The 26,815-nt window shown below is 37.4% G+C and overlaps 1 protein-coding gene across 1 annotated transcript in view; it reads left to right on the top strand.

Moving 5' to 3' along the window:
- Tmx4 (thioredoxin related transmembrane protein 4) overlaps window positions 1-26,196 on the top strand; it is a 48,173-nt gene extending 21,977 nt beyond the window's left edge. The window contains exons 3-8 of the mRNA XM_052183716.1: window positions 4,692-4,737; window positions 5,465-5,593; window positions 14,308-14,353; window positions 20,116-20,217; window positions 21,020-21,083; window positions 22,043-26,196. Coding sequence (XP_052039676.1) covers window positions 4,692-4,737; window positions 5,465-5,593; window positions 14,308-14,353; window positions 20,116-20,217; window positions 21,020-21,083; window positions 22,043-22,383 — 728 coding nt within the window. The 3' untranslated portion in view covers window positions 22,384-26,196. The remainder of the gene's footprint in view (window positions 1-4,691; window positions 4,738-5,464; window positions 5,594-14,307; window positions 14,354-20,115; window positions 20,218-21,019; window positions 21,084-22,042) is intronic.
- The last annotated feature ends 619 nt before the right edge of the window (window positions 26,197-26,815 follow it).

Genomic DNA, 26,815 nt, shown 5'->3' with positions numbered 1-26,815 from the left:
TATGCATAATCTCTCTCCCCCTAGTATAACATGTTTTCTGTTTTCTATCATGAGGTTGGGCATCTTTAAAATAAACAAGCTGATTTTGTTTAGCATTTTTTCCCATAATCCAATGTCTTCAGCAACTGTAGTTTTTTTGTTCATTAGAATTCAAAAATTTTTTTTGTTTTTCTATATATTTCTTGAATTTTATCAAAAATATTTTCCATGTAAATATTCTATTTTATCAGAAAATGTTTATAATTCCACTTGCAATTAACTTAGAAATATTTTTATGCTTACCATTTATTCATTTATTTATTTATTTATTTATTTATTTATTTTTATTTACATTGCAAATGATTTCCCCTTTTCTGGGTCCCCACTCCCCGCAAGTCCCATAAGCCCTCTTCCGTCCCCCTATTCTTCCATCTACCCCTTCCCACTTCCCTGTTCTGGAATTCCCTTATACTCTTGCACTGAGTCTTTTCAGAACCAGGGCCCACTCCTCCATTCTTTTTGGGCATCATTTAATTTGTGGATTATGTCCTGGGTATTCAAAGTTTCTAGGCTAATATCCACTTATCAGTGAGTGCATACCATGATTGATCTTTTGAGACTGGGTTACCTCACTTAGTATGATGTTCTCCAGCTCCATCCATTTGTCTAAGAATTTCATGAATTCATTGTTTCTAATGGCTGAATAGTACTCCATTGTATAAATATACCACATAGGTAATCTATACCTGAGGGTCTTTGTTACTCTTTTTGTTAAGCATCTCTTTTAAAGTATGATTAGATATCTCCATAATTTGCTTGATTTGTAGGGTTGTGAGGTATACCTATAACATGCTTTATATCATAATATGTAAAATAAATTACTTCTTCTTACTAGAGACATATGCTAGAACATTGTCAATCTTTAATTTGTATGGGTATCCCCATAATTGCCATAACTTCTACCAAATTAACAGAATCAGTCTTTTTTTTTTTTTATTGGATATTTTATTTACTTACATTTCAAATGTTATCCCCTTTCCAGGTTTCCCCTCTGCAAACCCCCTATTCTATACCCCTTCTCCTTCCTTCTATTGAGAGTGCTCCCCCACTCACCCAGCCACTCCCTCCTTACTGCCCTGGCATTCTCCTACACTGGGGAATCAAACCTTCGAGGACCAAGGGTTTCTCCTCCCATTGATAGCAGATAAGGCCATCCTCTGCTATATATGCAGCTGGAGCTATGGATCCTTCTATGTGTTCTCTTTGGTTGGTGATTAAGTCCCTGGGAGCTCTGGGCGGGGGGGGGGGGGGGGGGTCTGATTAGTTGACATTTGTTGTTCTTCCTATGGGGTTGCAAACCGCTTCAGCTCCTTCAGTCCTTTCCCAAACTCCTCCATTGGGGTCACCATGCTTAGTCTAATGGTTGGCTGCAAACATCTACATCTATATTTGTCAGGTTCTGGCAGAGCCTCTCAGGAGACAGCTATATCAGACTCCTGTCAGCAAGCACTTCTTGGCATCTGCAATAGTGTCTGGGTTTGGTGTCTGTATATAAGATGGATCTCCAGGTGGGGCACTCTCTGGATGGCCTTTCCTTCAGTCTTCAGTCTCTGATACTTTGTCCCTGTTATTTCCTTTTTCTTTCTTTCTTTCTTTCTTTCTTTCTTTCTTTCTTTCTTTCTTTCTTTCTTTCTTTCTTTCTTTCTTTCTTTCTTTCTTTCTTCCTTCCTTCCTTCCTTCCTTCCTTCCTCCCTCCCTCCCTCCCTCCTTCCCTGCCTCCCTCCCTCCCTCCCTTCCTTCCTTCCTTTCTTCCTTCCTTTCTTTCTTTTTGTCTTTTGAGGTATCTCTCCTTAAATTTTCTTTTTTGTTTTTTTTCAATAGTTATTTTCTTTATTTACATTTCAAATGTTATCCCCTTTCCTCATTTCCCCCTAAAAATCCCCTATTCCATTCTCCCCTCCCCCTGCTCTCTAACCCACCCACTCCAGCTTCTCTGTCCTTGTATTCTCCTACACTGGGGAATGAGCCTTCACAGGACTATTATTTCCTTTAGACAGGAGCAATTCTGGGATAAAAGTTTGGAGATGAGTTGGTGGCCTCATCCCCCAACTGGGGCCTTGCCTAGCCTCTGGTTATAGTCTCTACAGGTTTTCTCTCTCCTTTGTTGGGCATTTCAGTTCATGTCATCACTGTTGGGTCCTGGGAGCCTCTTGATTTACTAGCATCTGGGACTTTCTGGTGGCTGCCCCCAGGTCCCCATCCCCCATATACACCTCTGTTCAATTTCCTGAATCTCTGTATATCATTTCCATTTCCTCCCATATCTGATCCTGTCCCCCCCTTTCCCCCTCTTCTCTCTTCTCTTCCTCCCAAGTCCCCCCTCCCTCCTCTTCCTGTGAATATTTTGTTCCCCATTCTAAGAAGGACTGAAGCATTCTGGGCAGATGCCATATAGACACCAAGAGAGCACAAATTCTAGTCCAGGCTACTATACCCAGCAAATCTCTCAATTATCATAGATGGAGAAACCAAGATATGGCATGGTAAAACCAAATTTACACAATATCTTCCCACAAATCCAGCCCTTCAAAGGATAATAGATGGAAAATTCCCATACAAGGAGGGAAACTACATCCTAGAAAAAGCAAAAAAGTAATCTTCTTTCAGCAAAACCAAAAGAAGATAGCCAGCAAACATAATTCCCCCTCTAACAACAGAAATAATAGAACAATTACTGGTCCTTAATATCTCTTCACATTAATGGACTCTTTTTCCCAATAAAAAGACATAGGCCAACAGACTGGATAACAGTAACTGGTAAATAGGACCAAGGATTTTACTGCATACAGGAAACACACCTCAGTGACAAAGACAGACATTACCTCAGAGTAAAAGGAAGGAAATAATTTTCCAAGCAAATGTCTCAAGAAACAAGCTGGAATAGCTATTCTAATATTGAGTAAAATCGTCTTTCAACCAAAAGTTATCAAAAACAATAAAGAAAGACACTTCATACTCTTCAAAGGAAAAATCTGCCAAGATGAACTCTCAGTTCTGACCATCTGTGCTCCAAATGCAAGGGTACCCACATTCATTAAACTAACTTTACTAAAGCTCAAAACACACGTTGCACCTCACACAATAATAGTGGGAGACTTCAACACCCCACTCTCATCAATGGACTGATCATGGAAACAGAAACTAAAGAGAGTCACAGTGAAACTAACAGAAGTTATGAACTAAATGGATTTAACAGATATCTATAGAATATTTCATCCTAAAATAAAAGAATATACCTTCCTCTCAGCACCTCATGGTACCTTCTCCAAAACTGACCATATAATTAGTTACAAAACAGGCCTCAAGAGATACAAATCAGTCTTTTCAGAAGCTACAGTACTTGCTCATTGAAATACTTAATATGTGTCTATAGTATGGTGAACATATTTCAATTTACCAAACTCTGTAAAGTGAAACATCCATTTTCCAAATTTCATTTCTTTGGATACCCTTAGGTTTACTGCCTATAGGTAATGAAGTTTGGCTATATAAAGAACAAGAAGGACATTTCCTTTCAATCTCCTTGCCTTGTTGCCAGGTGATAGAAAATTCTTTCTTTAAAGCTTTACTGTTAACATTCTCTCTCTCTCTCTCTCTCTCTCTCTCTCTCTCTCTCTCTCTCTCTCTGTCTCTCTCTCTCTCTGTCTCTCTCTCTCTCTCTGTGTGTGTGTGTGTGTGTGTTTAAATGAAATTCTGAAACCTCTAGTACACTTATATCAATAGCTGATCAATTTCATTGTTACATGTGTCAATGTAACCTGGCCGACTTTTGTGGGATGTAATGTGTGTTATATACAATGAATGATTCTTACTTATGATCACTTGTTGTAGTTGTATAAACAGTGAAGTCAATTCAGAATCATTCTAAGTTCAGCAGTCTATATTAAACACAACTTTTTCTACGTTGAAAGTCAGTTACTATATTAAGAGAATCTTGAAAACCCTAATAACAAGATGAGAATTGGATTAGTTCTGACTTATGAACTTATTTATAAGGACTTTCAACCACCTTATATCTTCTGATTTATAACCTGCCTTTCCTGATTTATTTGCATAGTATAAAATGTAGGGACTGCAGATATTGGAGTCCTTTTTATTATACAAAGGAGAATTCAAAAGGACCCTCTTCCCAATAAATGATACCCTGTTCTTTTTAAGTGAGAGTTGGGGTAGTCAATACCTATACTTTGTTGAATCTTCACTATCTTAGGGACTTTGTTATGTTCTTCACATAATTTAACTGTAGAATAATTAAGTGTTAATATACCCATTATATAGATGAGACAGCTGAAACATAAAAAGGTTAAAGATTATCTAAAGGCACAAAAACTAGTAGGGAAAATTAGTATTAAACTTATGTCTATTTTTATATAATTTTTTTTTTAGCTTTCATACAATCTCAAGGAAAACAAAACAGAAAATTCTAGGGTAACACCTGAAACATGTCTCTGTTAGTGCCTGGAAAGTATTAGGAAATAAAAGTGACTAAAGTTTTTTCTTTAAGTCAAAAGATAATCAATAAATGTAATTTAGTAATTCCAGTGATGTTTGTTCATGTGGTCATAATAGCAGTCTTTAATTTACTACTTCCCAGTACTAAGTACTTGAGTTACTTGGAGTTTAACATTTAACTGTTTTTATGTTTTTCCTAGGTTTGAGTGGCCGCTTCTTTGTCACCACTCTCCCAGCATTTTTTCAGTAAGTTTTATTAATTTTATTATCTTATAAAGATTAAAATTCAGCACTGCAGGAGGATATGTTAAGTAGGTAGTAGTGAAGCATGCTCATAAGAGGTTGAAGGGAAAATGATAAAAAATGTTCTATGGATATAGCACTTGGGGTCATTCCAGATACTGGCCAAGCAGGATTGATGGAGTCAGTTTCACTCCGCAGTACAATAGAAATGGAGAGGAAAGAGAATGTGTAGACTCTTCCTGTGAATCGAATCTGGGCTGAGTAGGTGGAGAGGGAAGGGTTAGAAGTGAATGTGTGCTTTGCTCTTGATCATGAGCTAGAGACTTGGATGACATGAGTTTGAAAATGTGGATACAATATATAATACAATGTGATAACAGTGGCTATTTTGCTACAAAAAATTAAAAATAATTGGTTGCAAGCATGCTAGTAAATGAGTTGACTGATTAAATATTGCTGGAAATTTAGCTTAAAGTTGCAGATTATACAGTGATGAAAATAGAAAATTTAATGCTTCAAGTTTTAGAATTTCTCATTTGTATTAGATTAACAAGCCTTCTGGATTAATGTCTGGGTACAGTTTTTTCTTTATTTGAGCTAATTTAAAATTCAATCAGAATAAAAAAAATAAAATAAAATTCAATCAGAGTTTACATGCATGATAATAATTTATTATTATGTAATTCCTATTTTGATTTATATGATTTCTGCTTGATTTTATAATTTGTAGTGCAAAAGATGGGATATTTCGCCGTTACCGTGGTCCAGGAATATATGAAGATTTACAGAATTACATATTAGAGAAGAAATGGCAATCAGTTGAGCCTCTCACTGGCTGGAAGTCCCCAGCCTCTCTAACGTAAGTTATCAGTAGGTCGGATGTTAGTGTATAGACCTTAGAAGTCTAGACTTTTCTTCATAGTCCTTTTTATTTAAGACTTACTGATCCGTGTAGTGTTTCTTGTTTTGTGACCCACATGTACTTCAACTGGTTTTAGTGTAGTGGAAATTGAATAGCTAGATTGGAGGGAGGTGTTACAGAAAACCTCTCCTCCAACTTTTACAGCAAGCCATGTCAGCTGTTTCCTATTTACAAATGTGGTATTGAGTAATGATTGCCATTATCTGGAAGGATAAATGTTTCTTGCATTACAGTATTCAGGGATTCTTGGCACTTATTTTGAACATGGAACTGGTGTTTTTGGCTGTCTGGCACCATTTCTTGGGGATAGCTTTTGCTAGTATCTAAAAAGGTAGATAAGGCTGAACTGTATTAACTCATTCCTTATTTGGCTTTAATCTTTTTTTTTATTTGATATATTTTTATTTACATTTCAAATGATTTCCCCTTTCCTGGCTCCCCACTCCCCAAAAATCCCATAAGCCCTCTTCCTCCCCCTGTTCCCTCATCCACCCCTTCCCACTTCCCTGTTCGGGTATTGCCCTACACTGCTATACTGAACCTTTCCAGAACCAGAGGCCACTCCTCTGTTCTTGGACATCATTTGACATGTGGATTATGTCTTGGGTATTCCAAGTTTCTAGGCTAATATCCGCTTATCAGTGAGTGCATACCATGATTGATCTTTTGAGACTGGGTTACCTCATTTAGTATGATGTTCTCCAGCTCCATCCATTTGTCTAAGAATTTCATAAATTCATTGTTTCTGATGGCTGACTAGTACTCCATTGTGTATATTTACCACATTTTTTGGTACCCATTCCTCCGTTGAGGGACACCTGGGTTCTTTCCAGCTTCTGGCTATTATAAATAGGGCTGCTATGAACATAGTGGAACATGTATCCTTATTACATGCTGGAGAATCCTCTGGCTATATGCCCAGGAGTGGTATAGCATGGTTCTCTGGAAGTGACTTTCCCAGTTTTCTGAGGAACCGCCAGACTGATTTCCAGAGTGGTTGTACCAATTTGCAACCCCACCAGCAGTGGAGGAGTGTTCCTCTTTCTCCACATCCTCATCAGCACCTGTTTTCTCCTGAGGTTTTGATCTTAGCCATTCTGACTGGCGTGAGGTAAAATCTCAGGGCTGTTTTGATTTGCATTTCCCTAAAGATGCATTTCCCTAATGATGTTGAATATTTTTAAGATGCTTCTCAGCCATCCGAAGTTCTTCAGGTGAAAATTCTTTGTTTAGCTCTGTACTCAATTTTTTAATAGGGTTATTTGGTTTTCTGGGGTCTAACTTCTTGAGTTCTTTGTATATATTGGATATTAGCCCTCTTGTCAGATGTAGGGTTGGTGAAGATCTTTTCCCAACTTGTTGGTTGCTGATTTGTCCTTTTGATGGTGTCCTTTGCCTTACAGAAACTTTGTAATTTTATGAGGTCCCATTTGTCAATTTTTGATATTAGAGCATAGGCTATTGGTGTTCTGTTCAGGAACTTCTCCCCTGTGCCCATGTTCTAAAGGGTCTTTCCCAGTTTCTTTTTATTAGTTTCAGTCTGTCTGGTTTTATGTGGAGGTCAAAAAAACCACATGGTTATTTCATTGGATGCTGAAAAAGCATTTGACAGAATTCAGCATCCTTTCATGCTTAAAGTCTTAGAAAGAACAGGAATTCAAGGCCCATAGCTAAACAAAGTAAAAGCAATATACAGCAAGCCGGTAGCCAACATCAAACTAAATGGAGAGAAACTTGAAGCAATCCCACTAAAATCAGGGACTAGACAAGGCTGCCCCCTTTCTCCATATCTTTTCAATATTGTACTTGAGGTACTAGCTAGGGCAATTAGACAACATAAGGAGGTCAAAGGGATACAAATTGGAAAGGAAGAAGTCAAATTATCACTATTTGCAGATGATATGATAGTCTACTTAAGTGACCCAAAAAACTCTACCAGAGAACTCCTACAGCTGATAAACAAGTTCAGCAAAATGGCAGGTTATAAAATCAACTCAAGCAAATCAGTGGCCTTCCTATACTCAAAGGATAAGCAGGCTGAGAAAGAAATTAGGGAAATGATACTCTTCACAATAGCCACAAACAATATAAAGTACCTTGGTGTGACTCTGACCAAACAAGTGAAAGATCTGTATGACAAGAACTTCAAGACTCTGAAGAAGGAAATGGAAGAAGACCTCAGAAAATGGAAAAATCTGCCATGCTCGTGGATTGGCAGGATTAATATAGTTAAAATGGCCATCTTGCCAAAAGCAATCTACAGATTCAACGCAATCCCTATCAAAATCCCAACTCAGTTCTTTATAGAGTTAGAAAGAGCAATTCTCAAATTCATCTGGAATAACACAAAACCCAGGATAGCTAAAACTATTCTCAACAGTAAAAGAACTTCTGGGGGAATCAGTATCCCGGACCTCAAGCAATACTACAGAGCAATAGTGTTAAAAACTGCATGGTACTGGTACAATGACAGGCAGGCGGATCAACGGAATAGGGTGAAGATCCAGAAATGAACCCACACACCTATTGTCACTTGATCTTCGACAAAGGAGCTGAAAACATCCAGTGGAAAAAAGATAGCCTTTTCAACAAATGGTGCTGGTTCAATCGGAGGTCGGCATGCATAAGAATGGGAATTGATCCATTCTTATCTCCTTGTACTAAGCTCAACTCCAAGTGGATCAAGGACCTCCACATGAAACTAGACACACTGAAACTAATAGAAAAGAAATTGGCTTTAATATTGAATGGTCATATTAGTATATGGTTCTAGTTTGCACATATAGGTGTAAGAAATATCTGTAATACTATAGAAGCAATATAATGTCATGTTTCATCTAATACATGGCACATGTGTTAGTGCTTTGGAAACAGGAGCTTATCCTAAAATTAACTCACCTCTGGTGTTTCATTCTACAAGTAACTGGACACTGATTTTTATGTTAGATATTGTTCTAAGAACCAAGTATTTATGATCTCACTGCATAGGCTTGCTTTCTCCAGTCCTTTTATTAGGTAACTTAAAGCTAGTAAGACAGATTGCAAAACAAACTAGAGAGATAAGACCATTTGGATTGAGCTGCCAAAAAACGGCAGCTTATTTTCTATTAGGCTGGAAAAACAAGGGTCATGGGTCTACTTCAGATGGTTTTAAGAGAGGTTGCTCTGATGGGAGAATTGGGGTGTGATTTACAGGACAGGAGGGGCTGTGGCTCAGATAAGAGCAAGGCTGGCATAGTCTCAGGATGATTGTAGCCTACACAGAAACCTCAGTTTGAGAAAGAGCTTTGTGAAGTTCTTGGGAAGCAGCATGGTGGCAGACTGGAGCACTCTGAAAGGATGGAGCAGAGCCTAAGTTGAGTAAGAGGTAGGCTGAAGACAGATTGTGCATGGCCTGTAATCACAGTCAGGATTTATTTATTTGTTTGTTTGTTTGTTTTGTATAAGTACATGTAAAAAGAAATTGACTCTTAGGATGAAAGATTGGAGAGGACAAGAATAGCTGAAGCACAAGCTGCACATCTGCTACTTAATGTAGGCAGCTAGGTCAAGCCCTTGTATGCTCTTTGGTTGGTGGGTTAGTCTCTGGGAGTCCCCAGAGGGTCCAGATTAGTTGACTCTGTTGGTCTTCCTGTGGAGTTCCTATTCATTCTGGGTACCTCAACTCTTCCACAAGGCTGTCTGAACTCTGTCTAATGTTTGGCTGCGGATCTCTGCATCTGTTTTAGTCAGCTGCTGGGTCGAATGTCTCAGAGGGAAGTTATGCTAGGCTCCTGTGCAGCTTGGTCTTCATGCAGAACCCCAGCAATTGCAGCTAGGGCTGTCCCTGACTCAGTTTGCCTGTGGATCCTGTTCCCCTAACTGGACCACCTTGTCTGGTCTCAGTGGGAGAGGATGTGCTTAGTCTTGCAATGACATGATGTGCCAGTGTAGTTTGGAATCCGGTGGGGAGGGACTATATGAGGAGGTTACTTGGAGGAGAGGGGATATAAAGTGAATAAATAAATAAATTAGTTGAAAAAAAAGAAAAGGTGAAGAGAAAGCAGCTAGAAGGTTTTTATAGTATCCAGCCAAAAGAAAGGCAGCTTGTATCAGGGTATCATCAGTGGTGGAGATGGAGAAAGTTGGTACATTTAAAGTTGATTTTGAAGGTGGAATTGTTCAGCATGAGGTGGGGCATTTACGAGAAAAAAAATTTCTGGGATTCCTGTTCAATACTTGGTGAATCTTGTTATTTCTTACCATCAAGATTCTGCTAGACATTAAAAAAAAAAGAGGCCATAAATTGGAGAGGAAGTGAGGGGGCATTGTTTGGGTTGGAGGTGGAGGGAAGAGAGGGAAGGGGGAACTGATATAATTATATTTTAATTAAAATATTGAAAAAAATAAACCTCTGCTGGACAACTTCGGGGTATTTAAAATCTAGAGTATGGCTTTCAGTCACCATTCTAGCATGGAGGAGAAAGAATTTATGAGCCCCCACCTCTAAATTGAGCTATGGATGGTACTGGATTGTGTCAATCCAAAGAGTGAGTCAGTTTTCCTAAATGTGGCTTCTGGTATGTCAACTACCTCCACAGGATGGCCCCACACCTAGGAGTTTATGGCTAACACTAATTGGAGTTGATAGGTTAGGAAAAAGGAGAAGGAGGAAGGAAGATGACAATGAAAACATGAAGCTCAGGAACTTTCCCCTGTGCCCATGTCCTCAAGGGTCTTCCACAGTTTCTTTTCTATTAGTTTCAGTGTGTCAGGTTTTATGTGGAGGTCCTTGATCCACTTGGAGTTGAGCTTAGTACAAGGAGATAAGAATGGATCAATTCGTATTCTTCTGCATGCTGGTCTCCAATTGAACCCGCACCATTTGTTGAAAAGGCTATCTTTTTTCCACTGGATGTTTTCAGCTCCTTGTCGAAGATCAAGTGACCATAGGTGTGTGGGTTCATTTCTGGATCTTCACCCGTTCATTCCGTTGATCCACCTGCCTGTCATTGTACCAGTACCATGCAGTTTTTATCACTATTCCTCTGTACTAATGTTTAAAGTCTGGGATACTGAATCCCCCTGAAGTTCTTTTACTGTTGAGAATAGTTTTAGCTATCCTGGGTTTTTTGTTATTCCAGATGAATTTGAGAATTGCTCTTTCTAACTCTATGAAGAACTAAGTTGGGATTTTGATGGGGATTGCATTGAATCTATAGATTGCTTTTGGCAAGATGGCCATTTTAACTATATTAATCCTGCCAATAGCTTACGCTCTAAGATCAAGAAATGACAAATGGGACCTCATAAAATTACAAAGTTTCTGTAAGGAAAAGGACACTGTCAAAAGGACAAAGTGTCAATCAACAGATTGGGAAAGGATCTTCACCAACCCTAAATCCAACAGAGAGCTAATATCTAATATATACAAACAACTCAAGAAGGTAGACCGCAGAGAACCAAATAACCCCATTAAAAATGGGGTACGGAGCTAAACAAAGAATTTTCACATTAAGAACTTCAGATGGCTGAAAAGCACCTTAAGAAATGTGCAACATCATTGGTCATTAGGGAAATGCAAATCAAAACAACCCTGAGATTTCACCTCATACCAGTCAGAATGGCTAAGGTTAAAAACTCAGGAGACAGCAGGTGTTTGTGAGGATGTGGAGAAAGAGGAACACTCCTCCACTGCTGGTGGGATTGCAAGATGGTACAACCACTTTGGAATTCAGTCTGACAGTTCCTCAGAAATCTGGGCATGACACTTCTGGAGGACCCTGCTATACCACTCCTGGGCATATACCCAGAGGATTCCCTGGCATGCAATAAGGACACACACTCCACTATGTTCATAGCAGCCCTGTTTGTAATAGCCAGAAGCTGGAAAGAACCCAGGTGTCCCTCAACGGAGGAATGGATACAAAAAAAATGTGGTATATTTACACAATGGAGTACTATTCAGCCATCAGAAACAATGAATTCATGAAATTCTTAGACAAATGGATGAAGCTGGAGAACATCACACTAAGTGAGGTAACCCAGTCTCAAAAGATCAGTCATGGTATGCACTCAGTGATAAGCAGATATTAACCTAGAAATGTGGAATATCCAAGTCATAATCCACATATTAAATGATGTCCAAGAGGAACAGAGGAGTGGCCCCTGGTTGTGGAAAGACTCAGTGCAGCAGTATAGGGAATACCAGAACAGGGAAGTGGGAAGGGGTGGATGGGGGAATAGGGAGAGGGAAGAGGACTTATGGGACTTTTGGGGAGTAGGGAGCCAGAAAAGGGGAAATCATTTGAAATGTAAATAAAAATATATCGAATAAATAAAAAAAGGAAAAAAAGAATATAAAACATGAAGCAAGAGAGCAGGGAGGTGGGGATGGATCTGGGAAGGGTTGTGGTTGAATACGGTCAAAATTTATTGTGTGAAATTCTCAAACACTTAATAAAAATTATTAAAAAGGAAGAAGAGAAAAGATTGTTAAGATTGTTAGGCTTGATGTAGATATAGACTTTGTAAAGCTGTTAAGGTGAATGTGTATAGATACTTCCCTCTAGAGAATTGATGAACATGATTAGAGAAGATCTGAATAGTTTTTAAAGCCTTAGAATGAAAGGGAACATCTATGAAGTAAAAGAGTAGTGTTCTTGGGAATAATCTATGACTTTCCTCAAAGTTAACTACTCAGCAGTAAGTTATCAAAAGCAAGTAGACAAGTGACAAGGACACAAGAGGTAAAGATAACTTGCCACCAAGCCTAATGACCTGAGTTTGATCCCTGGGACTCATATGGCAGAAAGAGGGCACTGATTCAAGCAAGTTCTCTTATGGCCACCACATGTAGCCCAGTTGTGTATTTACATGTATATACAATAGGTGCATGTAATTAAAATTAATAAAGAAAATTGAAAAATTAGTACCAGTAAGGCAGAAGAAAAAATAAGAGTGAAACATTTTCTAGAAACTAAATAAAAGATACTAAAAAACAAATAGTAGTTACTTGTGTCCCATGATGCCAGGAGGCAAAGAAAGATAAACTTTGACATAGAATACAGCAGAGTGACATTGTTATAGCCTTGGCAAATGGTTGTTAGGCTGTAGCCAGATTTAAATGGTTTCAAGACATACCACTGAAGCAATTGCAAGAGAGTGCTGCTTCTTAGATAATTTCATTCTGAAGCTTAAGGGCATTGTGAAGGGAAGAGGTGCTTAGTTCAAAAGATGAAAGTCAGTGTGGCATGTCTTCATGCCAAAGAGACTGATTCTGGAGAAGTAGACTAATTGATAATGACGGAATCATGTCATCCACAAAACAAACAAGTTGATAAACTGGCCAGGTAGCCTTTGCTGTTGATACAAATGTGGTATGTTATACACCAGGTTCAAATTTGGTGATAGGAAGATGAAAGTGGTAATCTGCCACACCAACCCTAGTAGAATCTGTGTGACAAGTTGCACAGACTGAGGCAAAAACTTCAAGAGGAGGAGGCCTCCTAGACCTGCTTGTGGAACTCTTGGCTGGAACAAAATATTGACCCGTAGCTCTCATGGCAATTTATCTATTTTATCTTCTATATCTTTTCTTATTTATGAGATGTTCCTGATAGCCTAGGCTAAGATTTTAAGTAAGAAATATGGATAAGAAAACATTGCTTGGGATGGGGTCACTAGCCATGACCTTATCTCATGGAAAGCCAGTGCTTTGCTTCATAAATCATTTGCAAAACTAATTAATAGTATTATGATAGATAAAAAATTTCCCAACAATAAAATTTCTATGGCTACACGTGTGTCCTCAGAAGTGGGCTTTGGTATATGCTAAAGAAAGCCTTAAATGAAAAGAATTAAAATAATTTAAATTTACACCTTGATGATTCACAAAAAATTAGGAACTAGATGTTAAATAATAACTGATCATAAAAAGTTTATTAACTGGCTCTTGGAAATATGCCACTAGCCTTGGATGATTTTTGTGCTTTACTGTGTCAAATGACAATGATGTTATCTGTCCTGTCCATGATTGTTTCACTAAACACATCTTCTCAGAGTTGTAATACTTGTTTCTTTATGTATAAAAACCCTTACTTGAGAGCTGCAAAATACACTCAGATTCAAACTACCTCTGTGTTTCAATTTGTCACCACCCAAATCCTTACCCACCTAGCCTTCGAGGACCCTTGTCCCAGGGACCCCCATATCTGACTGGAGTGGTCCGTGGCAGTCACCTAAAGCCTTCTGATTTTACAATGACATACGAGGAGTGCTTGTTAGCTCACAGTGATTGTGGAGCAAGGATGTGTGGGATTAAAAAGAAGGAAAAGGAAACAAACATTTATGATAATTATGTCCTGAAAGTTACTAAACAATATTAAGCGTTTACTTTTGTCACCAGGGTATGTTGCCTTTCTTCATATATAATTTATTCATAGTTATTGGTTTTTGTATGATGAAAGGATAAGGGGTCAAAGATTTGGAATGTATTTACAGCAGAGTGGTCTAGTTAATGACAAGGAATTCTAACCTTTTCTATAACTGAAGTGAATGGGGGCGGGGGAGAGCAAGTACAGGCTCAGCAAGGCACACCTACAGGTCCCTGGCCTAAGCTTTGTGTGGATTTGTCTTTGTATCTGACCAGGATTCTTCTTTTAATTTCATAGGATGTCTGGAATGGCTGGTCTTTTTAGCATCTCTGGCAAGATATGGGTGAGTACTTTTAAACAATTATATTTGATGATATATATTTTTAAAGAGTAGAAATACAGCTTATAAGCAATGGGAAAAAGAAAATTGTAGGTACTTTTACAATTCTTAAGCCATAAAACTACTTTAATGTTTTGTTCATCATAGTAATATGTATTTATAGAAAGGAATAATTTGAAGATAGACTCATGGAAGCTTTGTTAGATGCATATTTTATTAGATTAATGATGAGTCCTTATAAAAGCAAGAAGGCTTATATGATGTGGTTCTATTTTATCTCATTTTCCCCTTGCAAAATCTCTTTATAGATCAAAGATTGTCTAGGCAGGCATGAAAGTTATTCTGTGTATCTAAAAGCAGAAAACTGTAGCCTGAGAAGGGCTTTCTGGTTTTAGAAACAAAGCTTTCTGTGAGCAGCCATTATTATTTTAGTATCTGGTATTTCTTGACTATTGTTGAACTACAGTGACGGAGTTGTATAGTAGTTACAATCACCAAAAGAATTGGGGCCCACTAGTGTAACACAGTATGTGCTTATATAATGACATGTAGTCACTTCAGAGTTACAACAATTATTTAGGCCAGTTATTTGAATTATTTCTTGGTTTTTAGTATGTACTTTGACCATTTGTTTTCTTCTCTGTAAAGAGAGCTTATTGCCATAGATTTAGTGTATATTTTGTTTGAATTGCTTGCTTCCTGGTTATAAACAACATAGTACTTTAAATATATATTTTTTGATCAAAGGCTAATAATACCAGACTTAAGATAAAAATCTATAGCAGTTCCTGTACATGCATGCATGCATATGTGTTCCCTATGATTTAGATGGGGACAGCTCTTTTCTCATAATTTTCTTCCATTTATCACAGTGTCTGCACATTTTCTTAGCAAGTTATATTGAGATGCTGTATATCCATAAGGTCCCTTTCTTGAAGCCTGTAGAAGGCTGTTAGAGTACATCTTGTAGATATTCAGACTATAAATGGAGACAAGAAACGTAGGCCTAGTGAGGCCTTACTGATTGCTTCCATGCAAGAATAGTATTAAGTGGATTGTAAAATATGTGTGAGAGGATTACGAGCTTGGTCCTGAATTCCTCAAGAGTGTACATCCTGTGATGCAGAGTCTCTATCCTTCTGGGACACAGCAGCTTTGAATCAGACCATGCAGTGCTGCCTGCAACAGTCTAGATGTCTAGAGTAAGGGATGGCCTTTCCTAGGCACAGAAGAATATACCTGTTCATGGAGGTCTTGATCTGACTACTGATAGAAATGATCTTATTTCTTTTATTTATTTCTTTCATTTAGTCCCTTCATGCAAGTGTATATGTAGCAAAAATTAGCTCTAACTTAGACTAATTGGTAAAATACTTCATACCATATATATTATATATAATGTATTCTTATATATTATATATTTTTAAGTAATTTTATATTGTTATATAATATATTTTAATTATATAGTTTTATATTATGTGTTTTATTTATGTATTATATTAAGTATATATTTTATAATATATTTATATATATTAAATAAAGTTCATGATCAGCAGACATTTTAAAATATTTTCAATAAAATAGAGTAGGAAACTTTTATGCAATGAAAACATATAACATTGAGCAAGTATTAGTATGTTGACCTAAGGAAACATAATTAAAGGAACAGAAACATAAAAATCTAAAGTTAAACTGTATCTCTTAAATAAACTACATATATAGCTTCATAATACCACAACTCCAATCTTTATAAGGATTTCTAAAGCTAATTGAACTCAAAGGAAACAGATGGAATTTTATGTCTGTAGTTATAAAAAAACTTCATTAATTTTAGTGCTTAGTAATAATTTAGTTATTAGTCTAATAATTACCTAAGAAAGTCACAGATTTTTTTTTTAAAGTTCAAATAGATTCCTTGAAGGATAAATTGAGACAAGAAACTTGAAGGTAAAACTTATTAAAATAAGAGAATGCTTTGAAATACTAAGCCGCCTTGGACCCAGAATGCAATGATTCAGAGACAAATAACATTTTTTTGTAGTTTAAAATTAACTTAAGACATTTCTTGAGTGTTTTAATCACTTGTTTTGGAGGAAAGATATTTGACACTTCCTAGCTACACATTATTAATCCACAGTTTCTTAATTATATCTTCATGAGTAAGGTAAAACAGCAGGTATTCATAAAGCAAGTTGAAAAGTATATCCATGAGTCAGGCCTAAGACAGAGTGGCTTTTGGTGTCCTCAGTCTTCTTGATATAACTCAAGGCTTAAGATCAGTAATGACAATTGCACACCAAGAAAAGCATAAGCTGTTCCATATACTTTTTTTTAACCTAAAGCCAGGACTGAATTAATATCTCTTAAAAGATTAAGAGCTAGAAACTGCTTTTTAAAACAACTTCATGGAAGAAGAATTTACTTCAGTTCACTGTTCCACTGAAGGGTAAGGTAGGCATGTTGGCTAGGAATCCAGCCATGGTTGTAGAGGTTTTCCAGCTAGTGACAAGGCAGAGGTGAATACAGAAATTGATTCATTGGGGTAGGAGATAGTAGGTTAGGGTAGAAGAGGGACTGCAGGGAAGGAGAGCTTACACTAAAGGCCTTTAGTATAGAAGGGTCCTAAAATATATGCATATTCATATGAAAAAAGAATTTAAAGGGAGTTAGTTACCCTATAAGATAGATACAGTAGAAGAACCATATGCAAAAAAAAAGAAAACCCTCAGTTATCTCCCTCTGAGTGATTGGCAGTGGGATCCCATAGACCTACAGCATATAGTCTATTGACATTTCTCTTGGCTATTCTCCAAAACTTGGTGATAATACCCTGCTGCTGAAGGTACCACAGACTTGAATCATGAATCATGGAGAACTAACCTAAAAGCTACATTCTATTTACTTGCTCTCATAGTGCTGAAAGGGTTATGCATACCACTGGAGGAGAAAGACTCATGATGAGTCTTTCCCAGCTGTATACTTTGTGAGCTACAAAGGTGACTGTTTTGGTAGTAGCACCAGTGTTACAGGAATGACCAGCCACTTCCTGATTGGTGTTAAGACCTTCTCCTTGAGATGGAGCCCATACCTGACAGTGTTATAAGGGATAGGTAGGTCATTGGCCCTAGGGGAAAACCTATTACTGTGGTTCTGATAAATAAGCACAATATTAAAATAACTTGTAATAATTTATTGCTATAAACAGTATTAGTACATTTTCAGCCCTTATCAAAGGCGCTTTTAGCAGTGAGACCCAAAACTGGTTAGTGTGCAGAGAATAGGTTACAAAATACTCAGTCTTAAATGTAGCATATCTAACATGCCTCTCCTTGGGGATCATTGAGGAAGAGGGGGCTGAACAGTATAAGAGTTAGAGGTGGTATATGACTACAAGGAACAATGTTTTCCAGACACAACAGGACAGTTGCACATATGAACAGACAGTGGCTATGACTACAAGTATAGGACTTGTGCAAACTCAAGCCAGACAAAATCTCAGCATGCAGTGGGAGAGGCCAGGTCCCACCCTGCAAAGTATTTGGGTAATAAATTTTAGTTTTTGTTTTGTGTTTATTTTATTTTATTTTATTTTATTTTATTTTAAAGAAAGAATGGTAAAAGAAAATAGGTTGGGTGAGTATTTGGTGAGGGTGATCATAAAGGATGTTGAGAGAGAGGTATTGAATATGCTCAAAATATATGAAATTATCAACTAATTAATAAGATATTAAGAGAGGAGAGAGGGTATGATAATGAGGGCAAGAGGAGAGAGGGAGGAAAGTGTAAATGTAACTTTTTTTCACTGAAAGTAGCTGTCATCTCACAGGCTTTCTGCTGAATATTCTTACCCTTTCTAGTTCTTTCTGAACTTTAGCTGGCTGGTTCAACTCAGTCATTCTGGCTCAAACTCCTCTCCAGACTGAATGATTCAATTTGGCTTCTCTCAGCTTCTCACTGAATTGCTCTGCTTGGCCTGAAACTGACTCTGTCAATTCATTCTAATCTTCTGGCCCCTTCTTATTCTCTGGTTTCAAGTGCCTCTGAATTTAATTCTCTATTAAAACAATTAGACATCATTGTTTTGCATTAATGGTGTATATTAAGGGCGTGTCTTTATTCTAGCCAGAGTAGCCATGTTGCTAGATTAAAATTCCTCTACAGGAACAAGTCAGAACTGAGGCCAGCCTCTAACTTTAGTGACCTACTTTCCCCAACGAGGCCTCTTTCCTTAAAGTTGTATAGCCACTGAAAACACTGCCATCAAGTGAATACCAAGTATTCAAACATGTGTCTGTGGGGTACATTTTCATAGTCAAGCTATATCTACTTTTGGTACCCATATGGCAAGAGGCATACAAGTCCTACTTTAAAAGTCCTCATAACTACTGTTCAGTGTTGTTCAAAAATTATCAAGTCTCTTCTAAGACTCAGGGAAGTCTCCTAACCCTGAGCATTTTATAAAGTAAAAGACCAAGTTTTGTATTTTTAGCATATGGTAAGAGATTCCATAAGTGCTGAAATGGTGGCATAGTAAGGAATGATTTGATCAAAGTGAGACAGATTCAGCAGATAAGCAACCACCATACCTTGCTACTCTAGTTCCTAGGTTTGGCACTCATGCTGACATTATTTGGGCTCTAAAGTGCTCCAATACTGTAAACATAGAGTACACATAATCTCTCTTTTGGGGTATCCACAACTTTCTTGGCTAATGAATCACATTTCTTTTTTACATCTTCAAAAATTCAGGATCTCCCTTGCCACTTGGCATTCACGTTCATGTCTTTATACAATAGACTGTTAGGGCCTCCTTTGCAGAGAATCCATATTATGTGGCCTCTACAGCTTTCTGAGACTTTGGCATCCATGATCCTTTCATGATGTTGTGTAGTACATGCCCATAAAACCAGCACTATAATGGTCTCTGCTGCCAGACTATATCAGCTCCAGATGTTCCTAAATGGTGAGTCTTTGGATTGTCAGATTGTTCTGGTCATTTAACAAATTTTTGTTTTGTTTACATGTCTTGCCTTCAGAACAGGCAAGAATAAAATATTTAATTTCTTAGCATAAACTAAAAAATTAATAGAAATGACTTAGATTTTGAGAAATATGAGATTAATTTAGAAACTTGTACTCATTTTCATCTGTTTTTGTTGAGTTTTAGGAAGATTATTCAGTAATTATTTTTATAAACTACTGATGTCTGGCTTTGGAGCCTTTTAATTCTGTGCTACCAAGCAATATGACTTGACATGAGAAAGTATGGACCTGGGAAGTCTACCTCTAAGTACACTTTGATTTGAAATGAACAGTTTATATCTGTAATTCACATATTGTTTTCATTAGAAAAAGTGTGGAAAATTTTAAATGGTTCATACTCTAAGGCATCAATCACTTTGCCTTACATAACAACTGATAAGGAACCAAGGGTTTTATATTTTAATAAATTTCATGTTAGTATTAAGTATTGAGGAAGAGGTAATGATTTCATAAAGGGTATTAGAAAATCTTTTGCTATGGAAGCAAGAACTGGCAAAGTAATTTGCCCAGACCTATATCAAGATCCTGAATTCTAAAGGATAATTGTAAATAGATATGCTTTTGATAACTACTGTTTCTCAGTGCTACAAAATTTGAAATGTTCTTTAGGAATCACTAGAGTATAACCTTTGGGCACATATGCACAGAGACAGTTTGTAGACTAGAGCTACATCTAGAGAATCCTGTACTTCAAGTAAATTTCATTTCTTTTCTTGTTGCAGCACCTTCACAACTATTTCACAGTGACTCTGGGAATTCCTGCATGGTGCTCTTATGTTTTTTTCGTCATCGCCACATTGGTGTTTGGCCTGTTCATGGGTCTGGTAAGACATTGCCAGTCTTTTTTTTTTTTTTCTTGTCCTTTAAATAGAGGATTTCATGTAAAATTAAAAGGTGGCCATAAAAGAACTACATAAATAGTATTTTCTGTCATTTAAGCAGTTAATTGGCTCTTTGGTTTCAGTGATAATGTGTCATATAATGAGAAATCCATTAATTATCACTCTCTAGTCCTCTTATATATTCTGAAGATTAATGCTGCAAACAATATACACAGTGACCACAGAAAGAATAAATAGTGTACTTGAATTGGTAATCATTTACCAAAACAACCAAGTTGTCTATGACTTCACATAAAGCTCCTTCTTTTGATCACTATGGTAAAAACAAAGAATATACCTAACAAGTTAGATGACAGACCATTTTCTTGTTCCTATCCTCCAGTTGAATATCTAATCCTGACTAGATTCTTTATTAGTTATATTTATTAATTTATTTATCATATTTACACCCCAACTACAGCTTCCCATCCCATCTTTTTCAGTGCTTTCCCATCTACTCCTCATACGTCAAGGTCAGAAGTGAAGCCAGCCAGTCTGTGGTTAAAATAGAATTTAGTTCTCAGTATTACAGAATTTTCTTATATATGACCAGTTATTTCTTTTGAAGTACTCAATAATTCTATACCCTGGATTGGTCTACCAGTCAAGTATACTTTTCTGAAAGCTTTGACTAGTTGCTAAGTGTCTGGTTAGAGAAATCTGGTAAAGGGACACACATCTGATGTTCAGGAGTCTTTGTAGTTTGTCTTCTCTACTTGTGTAAAATTAACTTTGTTTCCTCCAGATCCTGGTGGTGATCTCAGAATGCTTCTGTGTGCCTCTTCCAAGAGCTTCCTCTGAACGCTGTGGTAAGTCTGAGAAGTTCTCATGGGTAGAATTTTTAGAGTTTCATAAAATACCATATATTCTGTGGCTCAGCATTTTGGCTATAGCTTCCACTTCAACCTTCCAGTAACCTGCACTAAGTTCTATAAAGATGTGATCTTCATATAACTGAATAAAATTTACTTTCCTTTTTTTAAAATTAGAAAATATTTTATATTGAAGATTGCATTTTCTCTTTGGGCTTATCCCCGTATTTTTTCTGTGAACAACTTTTATTCTTGAAATGGAATGAAAGATTCTTAGAGGAACTGACATTGGTTGAGCTTCTCTGACAGTTGTCACTATGCCAAATCTGCAAATCTAGGCCTAACTGGCTCCAATATCCTTTATTTGTTGAATTTCTCAGGAGTTTAGATAAGGTTATATCTTTAGTTCTTGAAGATTTTAAGACTTTCCTTGTATGACCTTCAGCATTTTAGAGTGAAAAAGGCAGCCAGTGTAAACTTCTGCAGGAGTTCTCTGGTTTCAAGCCCAGCCCAGGTGACACTGTTTACGAAGTTCATTCAGTAACTATTAGTATTCCCAACTCATATTTTATCAATTTAACTTTGTGGTAAGAGGAGACCTTTTCTTCCTGATATTAGGCTCAAACTCCTGGGGATTGTGACTTTTATTGGCTTAACTTGTCTGAAATAGTTGCTATGACCATTGAGTCATGTAGTATTTTATACAACATTAAATACATACCATATACCATAAAACAAAACTTTGTACTCATTCCCATTTGCCTTACTGTACAGTGGTGCTCCTATAGGGGGATAAGACATTTTTAGATGAGGCTAAGCTGCAACTAGAAAACCTGTTCATGTGACAGCACTTTAAGAGCAGAAAACTCCCCATTTGAGTTAATTACTAAGTTGACATTGTTTATCCAGAGGTTTTTTTTTTTTTTTTTCTTTTTCTGTCTTTCTTCTCTCCATAGAGCAGGAGCAGAGGCCCCAGGAGGCTCAAGGAGCTGAGCAGTTACAGGATGCAGAGGAAGAAAAGGATGACTCAAATGAAGAAGAAAACAAAGACAGTCTTGTAGATGATGAGGAAGAGAAAGAGGACCTTGGAGATGAGGATGAAGCCGAAGATGATGAGGAAGAGGACAACTTGGCAGGCATCATGGATGAGGAGAGAAGTGACACCAATGAGCGATGCGTTGTGAAGGAGGGCAGTGTGTCCCCGAAGGATGATGAAGCTCATCCAGCTGATACTCAGGAGGTGGTGGAAGACTCCTTGAGGCAGCGCAAGAGTCAGAATGCCAACAAGGGATCTTAGGTTACATTATGCTATTTCTAAAAATATAGGCCAAAAAAACAAGTCTGTTTCCCTCTGGTCTGCAGTTTAAGCCAAATCCTTAGTTTTTGTTTTGTTTTGTCTTTCTGATTGAGCAGTGTTCGCTCAAAGATCATCTCTGACCCTGTGGTTACATGGTAGTAAGCCTCCGTGTGTTAGGACCTTTATGGGCACTTGTGTAGAACAAGTTGATGTGCTTGGAAGCCAAAGAGTAAATCAGAGGACTTCTCTGCAGTTCTCATTAGCACCTTTAGAAATGAGGCTGTTGCTTAATAAAGTGAGAGCAAAACCACCCCAGAGCATCTTTGAAGTACAGAACGCCTTTGCCTTCATTGTTAAACATGTGTTTTAGTCATGTCAGAAACATCAAGTACCACAAGCGCCCCAGCACTGTCTTGGGGCTAGAAATCGTGGAGACCTGGGTATAGATGCAACTTTAGAATGGAGCTAGGGAGTCATCTAAGCTCTTTTGGTCTCTGTTGTCTTTTGTTTCTTACCTTTAATCTCTGACTTTTCCACTTTGCACATGCAGACTCCCACATTTCACAGCTGTTCTGTAGTGAGACGAGCAGGCAGCAGTGATCTGCATGGATTACCCTTATTTGAAGTAAAGCTTGAGGTAATCAGTAACCACAGCTGATGAGACTAAGACTGCCAAGTGTCTCAAAGACATGCTGTACTCTGAAAATTCAAAAGGTAGTAGCAGTTTCACAGGACAGGTTTAAACATCTTGTTTGTGTCCTGTAGTTACAGGATAACTTCAACAGTTTCTTCAGCCACATTCTTTGTTTTTCTGAACCCAAAGTTCTTTGAGTCTTGTCACTATAAGGTAGTTTTATAAAGCTGACTTTAGGTCTGTGGTGTTTAGTTTCCATCTCAAGGAACTCTCTGGAACCACTTTAATAACATCTGAAAAGGCATGTCTGCTTTGGTTTTAGTGATGTGCTTTTGGTGAAAAATATTGATGAAAGTTAATATCAAGAGGTGAAAGATTTGATTTGTTTCTGTCTCCCTTGATCCTCAAGAGAATTGTATGGTTATAAATCTCTCCCTGCTCAATCAAATATCAGTATCAAGGAACACAGCTTCCTTAAAAAAATATCTCCATCTCCTCTCTTACCCTCTCATGTCTGAGAATAAATCTATAAAATTAGATTCTAGCTATATGAAAGATGACTAAAGTCAATCTTATTCCCCCTTGGGTTAAGTCAAAATCAGTATACAGGTTTGTGAAATTCAAAATGTATCATCATTTTTAAAAGGGATATGTAGTGTTACTTATCTCTGGCTGCTTAGATAATGTTTTCTTTGCATTAGCAGCCAACAGGAGGGTCATTGGTAGTGAGGTTCATAATCTGCCCTCCTGTACTGCATAAGGCTGTTACAAACCTTGCACAAAGGAAGATTTTATTGTGACAATCTATTCTTTATAAATGTTCTTATTTCATCTTTGTAACTTAGTTAACTGTCAGTTCAAGGCTGAGGCCATCACAGAACTGGAGACCTTACTTCTCTTCCATGTTCCTGCCCTTCTGATACATCCTTTGTTTTGTAGCACCTATTCATCTTCCTGCTAGAGCTGAGCTGAACCTTCTCTTCTGCCAGTGTATTTCCTTCCTTTCCTTGTAATCAGATGCATGGGGTGGTTAAGGAATAGTAAATCCGACTTCAGAGTGATGGGAAAGGGATGGTGTGCATTCCTGTTCTGTGAAGTACCCTCCTCCAAATTGACATACTGGGTTTTAATGGGATATTTGACAAGAGGGAAAGCTTGAAGGATTACAGTCTGCCTTGGCTTTGATAAATCTTTTTAAGCCAGGTTCCAATGGACCACAAATACTATCTAATAATATAATGAGATAATATATTTCCTTTCTTAATAATACTTAAGAGATATTGGAGGCTGGGAGAAAAAGCCATGGGGAAGAGGGTCCAATCCCTAAAATGATATTTATTTGTAGGAACTATTTTTTTCCTAGCTTTTCTGTTTTTAACATCCTGGCCAAAATTGGGTTTCTAATAAGTAGTCCACGAACTTAATTTCTTTCCATTTGAAACCTTTTACTTTATTTTCAATATGTTCATATAAAATGAAAGAAAAAATCAACTTAAGATTAGATAAACAATAACTACTACATTTTTTGTGTACATAATAAATTTAATTCAGAAGTTAAGTGCATGGAAACAAGATTTTATAAAACAAAAACTAACCATGCTTCCCCTCCATCACCATACCTGCTGTTTAATTGTAGACTGCTATTTTCTGTATGTTAAAACTAGGTGAATCAGATAGCAATTGTGGAATGAGGGTGTATAGTGCTTTGTGGACAGGTAGTTAGAGAAAGCTGCCTCGTTCTTCATTGGAATATCTGAAAATTCCATTACCTCATTTGATCTTTTTTTCTTAACGTTTCACCTCCTTAACCATGCTTGACCACACTGGCTTGCTTAGAATCTCATGGAAGCAATGCATAGGCAGTTCACTCTTTTGTTGTTGTTATTGTTTTGTTTTGAAGGCTAATCATGGAACATGGAAGAGATGGCTCATTCACTGCACAGGCCATTGTGCTGCATGACAGTCACTGCAGTCTCATCCTGTACATAGGATCTGTACCTGTCTCTATAGTAACTAGTTCAGTGGAAGGCAAACAAGCTTGACACAGATCAGCTTTGGACAGCTGAAGAGCTACACTCTCACTTTTTAGGGTCAACCCCTGGCTGATAATTAAGATATTGCCATGTGGTTTGAGTATATGTAAGCTTCAATAAGTGTACCTTGTAATATCTTTTGGGGAGGAGATTAAAATACTAGTTAAGGGAATATCTATTATGTGACTTTTTGTGCGTTGGGAAACAATGGAGGTCAAAGGGAAGATTTAAAGGATTGAAAGGGGTGAAAGATATTTCAGCATTAAAATCCTAAGCATGAAGTGAGAGAAAGGAGGAGAGAATGGTGCTTTTGCTGATGTATACAGGTTTCCTGTGTTCTTCCTCTTAGTGTCCCACTGTTATTCCTGCCAGTATTGTTTATGTGTGATTGACTAGCCTGTCAACTCTATCAACTGTTTGGAAAGTATTTGTGTAAATCTTTGTGCCAACAAGAACTCTCCCAGTGTTGTGTCTCTTTATCTCATTGATCTGGTCCTTGTGAAATTTTAGCTTGTCTGACAGAAGCCAAGGTAAAGTCTGATGAAACCTGTTGGGTCAGTTCTTTGAGCAGCTACCCAAAGCAGGCAATTCAACTGAGAAACCTGGGACATCTTCAGCCTAGCATGTGGACCTCAGAGGCATATTTTCTAAAGTATTGTTGTAGACTGTAATGTTCACCTGTGGCATTGACTCATTTCTAATGTGGTTTAATTTTATTTGTTTTTGGACAGCTTTATAGAAATGCAATTTTTATACTAAAGACACTGTTCATTTGTGAGTCAATACATTATAAAATGGTGTGTTTATTTTGTGTAATAGTTATGATTGTTTAGCCCAGCATATTTATTTTCCATTACCTGTGTATTCTGTGCTCTCAAATAGATGTGTAGCAATTGAAATTGAGAAATCAGTGCATCATTTCAAGTACTACATTGCCTGTATAACAGATTCCCTGATCACAGAATTGTATATAACCCTGAGCCTATGTACTGCCATTGTCAGGTTCCATTTGTGTCAAAACCTAAGGTAGTGATGACCAAGTGAAACTGTGGCGTATTGCTTTTTCATATGAATATTTTCACATAAAAGCATTTGTGAAAGCAGTTGAAAATACTACTTTGTTTAAAAAAATTTCTTCTGTGTTTATTCTCTTGAGTGTTCATTCTCCACTTTTTGTACCAAAACTTGGTGAAATCCATGCCATGTGCCACGTGCACAAGGTTAATACTAAAGCTATAAGGGCTTCTGAACACACCACAGCTCACTGTACTCTCTGTAAGAGCTCATTATACTTGCTGTGGCCAGGCTGGTGCATTTGCCAAATGACTCTGCTATGCCTCCAAGATTCCTGGACTTCCACAGTCTCCGAGGACTTTCAGAAGACTGTCTCAACTTACCTGTTCCCACCTCTGTAGCAGTAAAAAAGGAAAAAGGCAAGGTGGCTTCTTTGAACATACTTACACACTGACGTAATGGAGATTTGATTTAGCCCCTTTGAAAGATAATAGTAAGCTGTCTGGTTAAAAAAAAAAGATGCTATTAAGTTCACATTTTCCCAGTCTCTTTACCAAGGTAGAGGTCAGAATTCTGTCTGTGTGGATGAATCTTAGTGAAATTTCTTCACTAACCTAGCTCTCAGGTTGATTACTGTAATCTATAAGTATACTAAGTGTGATTCTGCTTAATCCTGGTAATTTAACATCAGTTGCCCATTGGAAAGTCTTTTGCCATCAGAATGTAGTGTTTGAATCTCCCTGGTGGGGCC

Source organism: Apodemus sylvaticus, chromosome 5, assembly GCF_947179515.1.
Source record: "Apodemus sylvaticus chromosome 5, mApoSyl1.1, whole genome shotgun sequence".
Classification (NCBI taxonomy): Eukaryota; Metazoa; Chordata; class Mammalia; order Rodentia; family Muridae; genus Apodemus; species Apodemus sylvaticus.
Note: the sequence above shows the minus strand (reverse complement) of the source record. Positions and strands in the feature narration are given on the sequence as shown.